This window comes from Limulus polyphemus, unplaced genomic scaffold (assembly GCF_000517525.1).
Source record: "Limulus polyphemus unplaced genomic scaffold, Limulus_polyphemus-2.1.2 Scaffold1688, whole genome shotgun sequence".
Classification (NCBI taxonomy): Eukaryota; Metazoa; Arthropoda; class Merostomata; order Xiphosura; family Limulidae; genus Limulus; species Limulus polyphemus.
In genome coordinates this window covers 151,936-160,053 of record NW_013667298.1, presented here as the reverse complement: position 1 = coordinate 160,053, position 8,118 = coordinate 151,936, and the positions used below count along the sequence as shown (strand labels likewise).

General features: G+C 33.9%; 1 protein-coding gene across 1 annotated transcript in view; it reads left to right on the top strand.

The window, feature by feature from the left end:
• Positions 1 to 6,560: 6,560 nt before the first annotated feature.
• The window catches only part of LOC111087053 (cuticle protein 16.8-like), a 2,955-nt gene continuing 1,397 nt past the window's right edge, over positions 6,561 to 8,118 (top strand). Inside the window, exons 1-2 of the mRNA XM_022392300.1 lie at positions 6,561 to 6,629; positions 7,279 to 7,416. Coding sequence (XP_022248008.1) covers positions 6,618 to 6,629; positions 7,279 to 7,416 — 150 coding nt within the window. The 5' untranslated portion in view covers positions 6,561 to 6,617. The remainder of the gene's footprint in view (positions 6,630 to 7,278; positions 7,417 to 8,118) is intronic.

Sequence of the window (8,118 nt, the reverse complement as noted above, 5' to 3'; positions counted from 1 at the left end):
GTGAAATACTAGAGGGAAGGCATGCTAGTCATCACCACCCACCGCCAACTTTCGGGCTACTCTTTTACCAACGAATAGTGAGATTGACCGTAACATTATAACGCCCCACGGCTTAAAGGGTGAGCATGTTTAAGAGGGACGGGGATTTTAACCCGCGACCCACAGATTTCATGTCCAGTGCCCTAACCAACTGGCTATGCCGGACCTAAGTAAAATCATACAGACTTCTAACAGCGGAATCTAGAATTGCTGTAAAAGACATATGAAGGTGAACTTGATTGTTCTTTTAAAATAATGTTATCATTTGAATAACTTACATAAAATCCATCCTAACATTAAACAGAGTTAATTTCTGTGAAGATAAAGTAGTGTAAAATATTTATTTTGGGTTTCTTAAAATCATCGTTTAAATTTTTCTTCAGCTATTTGTTCTGTCGCTTCTAAGTTGTCCAGTCTTACAGACTGGTTGTAATAAACCCCCTGAAGATCAAAGATGACGTCAAGAACCATATGGTATTAGCTTCAAGTTACAGTAATGAACGTGGTGGTAGACAAACAGCACAGCTAATTGACATTCCTATATGTCTGTCAGTACTGCAAAGAGAAGATGGCTTAAATAAAGGTGAAAGCAATGATGATGAGCACAGTGGTAGTGGAAGTAAATACACTAGAGGTGGAATCATCTTACTCACGTTATTTACGGATGACGGTAGAAAGAGAGGGACGGGAAATCATGGCAACAAGGGCAATATTAGAGGTAATAATCGTAGTCCTGGAGATGACACTGGCCTTTATGGTAACAGCTGAAGTGGTAGTGGTGATGGCTCCAGTAATAGCAGAGGTAAAGGGGGTAGTGGTGGAACCTCTTTAATAGCCTTATTAGCCGGTAGCAGCGGAGTTCAAAAGGGAAGTAATGGGAGCAATAGTGGTCTTGACAGCACTAGAGGAAGTGGTGGTGACCCTGGCAACAAACGCTATAATAGTAGAGAAGATTATAGTAGTGGTAGATACAACTGTAGAAAAAGCGGTAATAGTGGACATGGAAATAGTGGCGAATATATAAAAAACGATGATAATAGTTATGGCAGCAGTGGCGAAAGTAGTTTGAATATTTTTAGTTGGCATTAAAAAGAGAAAAGAAGACAGAAAGAATCACTTTATTTACAACAGCGACATTAGATAATAGCTTTCATACAACTTATTTGTTACATGAATACTAAAATAACTATAAATATTCTGCTACAATGGAAATAATTTTGAATGCATGGAAATGCAATATTGTCCTTAAAAATGTCTAACAATTATTATCTCATATTAGCATCTAATCACGAATTTTTAGTCTCTTAATGCTTCTAAACAAGGAACTAATTCTAACGAGAATAAAAAAATATCAGAACCTTACTAACTAACAAATTTCAATTCACTATAACGAGAAGGGAGATGACCATGATGAATACCAGATTTCCTGCAAAAATCTGTTAATGAACAGAATCACCGCTGACTATTCTTGAGAACTTGTCTTTTCTAAAGAACTTGTTTTTTATATCTTTCTTGCCAGAACATCATATTGTATAGTTTACAATTCTCTCAGTGTATTTGGTATAGCGAAACAGTTTTTCTTACTGTTTGTTTTAGACTCTGTAGAGACTATCTGCTCCACATCGTTATTAATTCGATTTTTACCTTCTATTTCAATAAATAAATAATTTTTACGCTGAAGTATTGTATTATTTGCTATTAGCTTTAAATAAATATTGAAGAAACTTTTTGTTTTGTTTTGTGAATTCTAATAAACGGGCTATTCAATACTCAAAACGTTGGTATTATCACAGTAACACAACTGACGATTAGCATATTTTCATGGCAGTAAATTTCGATACAGTATATTCAGGAAACAACGACGTTAAAATACCAAGAGTAACCTCATATTTTTCAGTGAACTCTATAATAAACTCATCTCTAGCTTATTGAGAATCAACAAAAATCAAGGGAACCCCTGAAGATTTAATTCTCGATTTTAAACAACTGCTCTTTTCAGATCGATGGAAAAAAAATTACATAAGTTCAACTTACACATCTATCAAAAGCGTAAAATAAGACTGGTTCTGGTTAAAACCCAGTTTCATTTGTTTGATGAGTAGAGCTCATCTTACATTTAGTGTACGTCCCTCACCCGCAATGTTGATTATTTTAATTAAAATGATAAGTAAAGTTTTAACGAATGGTATAAAGTGCAAGATGTTATCTCCACCCCTGATATTATTATATTTTTAATACGAGGGGAAGTTTCCTTACGGTAAAGTCAATGTAGCCTCGAATACAACGTGGATTATATTGGCAAACTACACTAGAGTTATATTGGCAAACTACACTAGAGTTATATTGACAAACTACACTAGAGCCTTCAAAGGAGGGATTAAACCTCAATTAAGATTGAAGCATATCTTTAATGTTAATGACACAAATTCTTCTTAGGACTCCTCTGAAGACAACAGCATATTAGCTGTCAAAGCGTAGGATAGAAACTATTAAGCAATTAGTGACTATTAATAATAAAATAAGTGAATGATAAGTAATAAGGCTTAGGTGATTGTATAAGCTACAAACAAAAACAGAAAGGTTTGAATATAAAAGGAATAACTGGTTTTGGAGACAATAAGAATCAAACATATGTGACGCACAAGAGTAAAACGTCTGCTTTGACACATACAAAATAAAGAATGTAGTAGATTAACACAGGCAAAAAAGAATCATATAGCTTCACACTGAAGAAAAATAGCATGCGCTTTGATACACAAACTGATAACGTAGTTCACAAGAAACAAAAAGCATATTTGAAAACAATAAAGATATTTTTAATATAAATACATTTAAATTCACATTTTGAACTTTGTTACTGTCAAAAAATTATTGTTTACTTTCGGAACGTTTGATGATATTCCGTAAATGTATTTTTTTTCTAAAGTAAAACCTGATAAATTTAGTACGTGAATAATTAACGAGAAATGTGTCTTAAAGCTTCCTGTTCGAAACCACAAAATTTCTACAATGTAGGTGGTGTGATAATTTTCTTTTTTTAATTATACAATAACGATTCCACCCTGCTTGCTGTGCTTCTCATAAAACCACGTAAGTAACCCATTTTGTTTCCTAAATTTGCCCTTATTTGGATTTTACGTTATAATTCTAAAATAAAAACACTTCCCACATAGACGTAGAGTTTTTAAGTAAAAATAAGTTGAAAACACCAAAGTAACATCATTTATTTCTTCACATACACACAAAAGAAAGAAAGGATTGAAGTAACTGATACTAAAAGAAAGGTATTTCGTTGCAAAAACTTAAAATATTTTTCAAGTCATTTTAATAACTGTAAATGGGAAATTGTCTTTTTGGGGTTGTTGTACTTTACAAACTTCAAAAACTAGACCATTTCAATACACAAAAATAGAATTTTGATAAGAAGTTTTATTCGTTTATATAATTTATATTGTGAATAATTACAATTGCATGATTCCACACCAGCGTTGCCAGATGGTGAAATTTGCCACCAGATTTCGGAAATGACTGTGGACTTACATCGCTAGAAACCGGATTTAGATTCCCGTGGCGGACAGAGCACAGATAGCCAATTGTGTAGCTTTGCATTTAACTACAAACAAACAATTCTTGCAGGCTAAACGACTTCTCACCATGAACAACCAAAGCAAATTTGAAAATAATTCGAGAACTTTGGAGGAAGAAGAGTATTCAGAACGTACTGACAATGAAGGAGGAAAGCAAAATATCGATTATAATAACGTTGAACTTTTTTAGGCCGTGTTTGCAGTGTTTTTTTATGTTTGGTGAAATCTCGTGAACTTTCGATGACTGTCTGGTGTCGCGCAAGTTTTGGAATCTTCCAGCAACGCTGTTCCACAACGCGAACTTATATAAGTACTCTTTGTAGCAAAGTAACTCACGTAGTATCTGAGGCTAATTGAAATTAATGTTATTACATTGAGAATTTTGTTTTTTAATTTGAAAAAACTAACACATACAGTTACCAAATTTTTTGTCCATTTGACACACAATCGAATGAAATTTAAAGGATTAATATGTACGTTTTCATTTTGTTTGTTTTTGTCAAACAATATTCAGTAGTCTTGTCTCAACCTTCGTGAGAAGGACTAAGTCTAACAGATATGATAGCTTTTTTAATCTGATTATTATACATAATGCCAAATAAAAAATCAGATTTCTTATCACATATATTTGGAGTACTGAAAGAAGGAAGCTTTTAATTAGGAACGTGACTTATATGTTTCTTAAACACCAAAGTAAGGCATATATTTGGTGTTTCTCTATATATATTGACGCTATTTGTAAATATCAGCCTCGCGCTCAGCTATACCAGATGATAATTATAAAATTATCGTCAATCAAGTTGTTGTATAGGTGGTGCTTCAATCAAACACTTGGAAGTAATCACAGGAATTTAGATATTTGAAAATAAAAATAAAAATTCGCGGTCGCCGGCAATTTCTAAATGCAAGTATTGTTGAGAGATCGATTATTTATTATCTGCTAACTCAAGCAATACCTAACCCTGATGAAATGGTGTTTCAATCTCACTCAATGCAATCAGTTCAATAAAAAGAGTTTCTGAACAATAGTTTGTACGTGAACTCAAAATATATAATCTTACAGCACAAACTTTTAACCTTGGAGCAGGTGTTCCCAGACTTTCCCAACTCACGGCCCACCTGAGTAGCCAGGCAATTCTCGGGGGCTCATGCTCAAGTGGGGAGGTGGGGTTACTGTCCTAGTATATTTCAATGAATTATAGTAGTTCTTCTTCCTTTTTTGTTGTTGTTGTTGTTTTATTTTTTCAAAAACTTTTTAGGTTGATTATCTTGTAAATAATTAAAATTAATAATTTGTTTACGTTTCACTGTGTCTTGTTCTGCGATTCATCCTAATACTTTAATCGACGCAGAGTTTGGGAACCGCTGCCTTATAGTGACATATCAGGTCAGAAAAGTGATAGCACGATTAAATACAATAGAAACGTTGTTGTACGAGAATTATGCTTGCAGCTAGACAGCGCCCTAGATAGAGCAGCTATAGAAATTAAACATTGGAAAATTATCAATACAAGAGATTGTTGAAGGCGTGACGACGCACTATTTCAGTGCCGTACGAGGTCCAGCTTAACTTCCTGCAGGTTAGTAACATGACGAGTGTAACGTGGAAACCCGCGAGCATCTCGTGAGTACGTGTGATGTTATAACTGCCGGATCACGGGCAGAGGAAGTTGATTTGGATGTAGAACACCGTGCACCCCTAATGTCGAGTTCACATATTAAAGATCATTGAACTGGCACACGAAGTGAAAGTCGCTGATTCAAAAACAAAAAAGTAAAATGATGAAATTATGAGTAGCAAAGAGATACTGTTCTTTCTTTCTCGCCGCTAATCTGTTTGTTTTGAACTTATCTGCATGTTTGAATGTAATTATCTACGCGGTTATTTCAATGTCAGTGAAAAACTAAATTTTTATTAATACTAGCTGAGAGTATCCATTGAGGAACCAAAACATTATATGAAGGACAATGGTAGATAATACTTCCATTCCTTCTTTCTTTTCTTATTAAATCCCCAAGTTATATACTAACTTTGTGTGGAAATGTGCCCGATTTCAGGGTATGTTTACTCCCCCCCTTCTCGGACAAAATTCCTACAAGAAAATAGTTATATACACCATAAGACACTTTCCAATTAGCATACAAAAAATATGGTAATCGAACCAGCCAACAGTGGGTAATGCAAGCGCAAGGAGTATATAAAAAGAGGAAATGTGCCATCTTTCAAGTTTTTTTTTATCCCCCTTCTAATTCAAGAATCCTAAAACAAAGCAGCCAATGTACATCGTAGGCCAATTTCTAGTCACCAAACACGGTAACCAAGCCAGTCAACTCAGGGTGATGGGTGCTAACACACACACACATTTTTGCTCATTTCCATTGTAAGATCTACAAATCACACCAGATTTTGTAAATAAGTACATTAGAGTTATACATCACATTTTGTACATCTTCACTAGAGTTACACATCATAATTAGTATATTTGTACAAAATATAGCTTTTAGTGGCACAGAATAACATGTAATAACTCTAAAACTAACATTTTGGCACATGTGTTATATAAAAACTCTCGAAGTCGGCAGTATAGTACTACAGCTTTCAACTTTTCTTGTATTCGCTTGTCTAGCACAGCGTGGGATACATGCTAATAACTAAAACACCTGTTTTTTAGGCGATGGCTGCCTAACAAAGAAAGAGCCTCACCCTTCTGAAGTTGTCGGGAGAATCTCGGTCACTGGTAGGCTGCACGTGAGATTGTAGTATAATTATGACCCCTCAGGGGCAGGTGAGAACGGAAGGGCATTAGTATACTGTTTTGTATTATGTTGTAATATGGAACTATAAAAATTTATATCGTATTTTCCCTTTTTTTCCCCTCTCTTGTCCTAGAAACAGACGTTTGGTGGAATATATAAACCTTGGAGAAATGTACAAAGGATAGTTTTAGAATCTGATAGAACCGGATCATCATTCGGCAAAATCTTCTAAAAATGTTGACTAAGGTGAGTTTATCCTTCTTAAATTCGAAGTTTTGGGTACAGTAGATCTTATGTGTCAAGATAACTTTGTTATACATCTTGAATGTTTACAAAGTCCTCCAAAAACGTTTTTTTCATTTTCGTTTCACATTTCTAACTTAATTCTCTGCGAGTTCTTTCATATGTCAGTACAGTCCCATCTCTATATGATGTTTATATTTGAGCACCTAATGTTGAAAGTTGCTTACATGTTCTTGCAATGCTGGGTAGATATTAAACATCACAGGATTCTGTTAACTTACTACTGACAACGTGAAAATATTTATTAGTAGTGTAACAGAATCTTATATTAACAGGTAGCACGTTGTTAGAACACATTTGATATTAGAAATCAGAGTGTTAGAAAACGGTGATAACTTTCAGCTTGAATACAGCTTTAATAGTATCCAGATTCTTCAATATACTTAACTTTTAACTACTATTTGTATGATATGCAAGTAAGTACTAAAACAGTATAAAAAAGATATTGATATTCTTTCTCATAGTAAAATAACTAATGTCGAGGCTCTCTGTGATTGTGATTTTGGTTTCTAATGAAATCAGTTTAGACTTTTTCTTTCAGTGTAACCAAATACGTTTAACTTGTGTTAATAAGTCCAATTGTCCTCACTAGGTAGTGCTGCTGTGTTATATGGTTAGCTGGGTCTCTTCTGCTCCACTAGACTCGTATGGAACGTCACTTCCAGTACAAGCTTTTCAGCCAGCCGAGTTATACAAAGGAAGAGAGACCTATACACCTGATGTATACGAGGTATAATCGAATTAACACAAACTGTTTAATGACATACAAGTAATATAAAGTTTTAAATGTTATTCCTCGTTAGGCTAAAGTTCTTCAGTTAACAGAATAGTAAAACTTAAATTTTGGGTTATTTCAAACTTTAAAAAACAGAAATCAGTTTTAAAAATGATTTCTCATTCAAAGGTTTGCTAAAATTCAAAATACTGAAATATTTAAAGTTTTTGTTATTTTCAAGTTTAATGTAGTGATTTAGAAATTTATGATACAAAAACAATTATGGAACTACTTCCATCATTAACGAAAATAAGAATGAAATGATCTTCTCCTGCTTATCGCGGAAGGTTTGACACAATTTCGAAGCTTTCTTATTAAATACATTTTAAAATTATGTTAAAATTTTTAAAAATTGCAGGTTGTAGTTAGATTTTGACCCAGTTTGATGAAGATCATATTATGAGTTTTACAAATCAGTAAGTTTGTTCGTGTTTTAGCGCAAAACTGCGCAATGAACTATCTGCACTTATTCCTCCGAGGAGATCGAATCCCGAATTCTAGTATTATAAGTCCTCAGTATTACCACTGAGCCAAGGGTACCTATCTGTAAGCCTTGCCACCGTACATAAGTGTCAGTGTCTAGGGATTATACAACTGTGGTAAATAATCGAACTGGTGTATTTAAGTGTTTTACACTCACAAAAAAGAAACCTATCA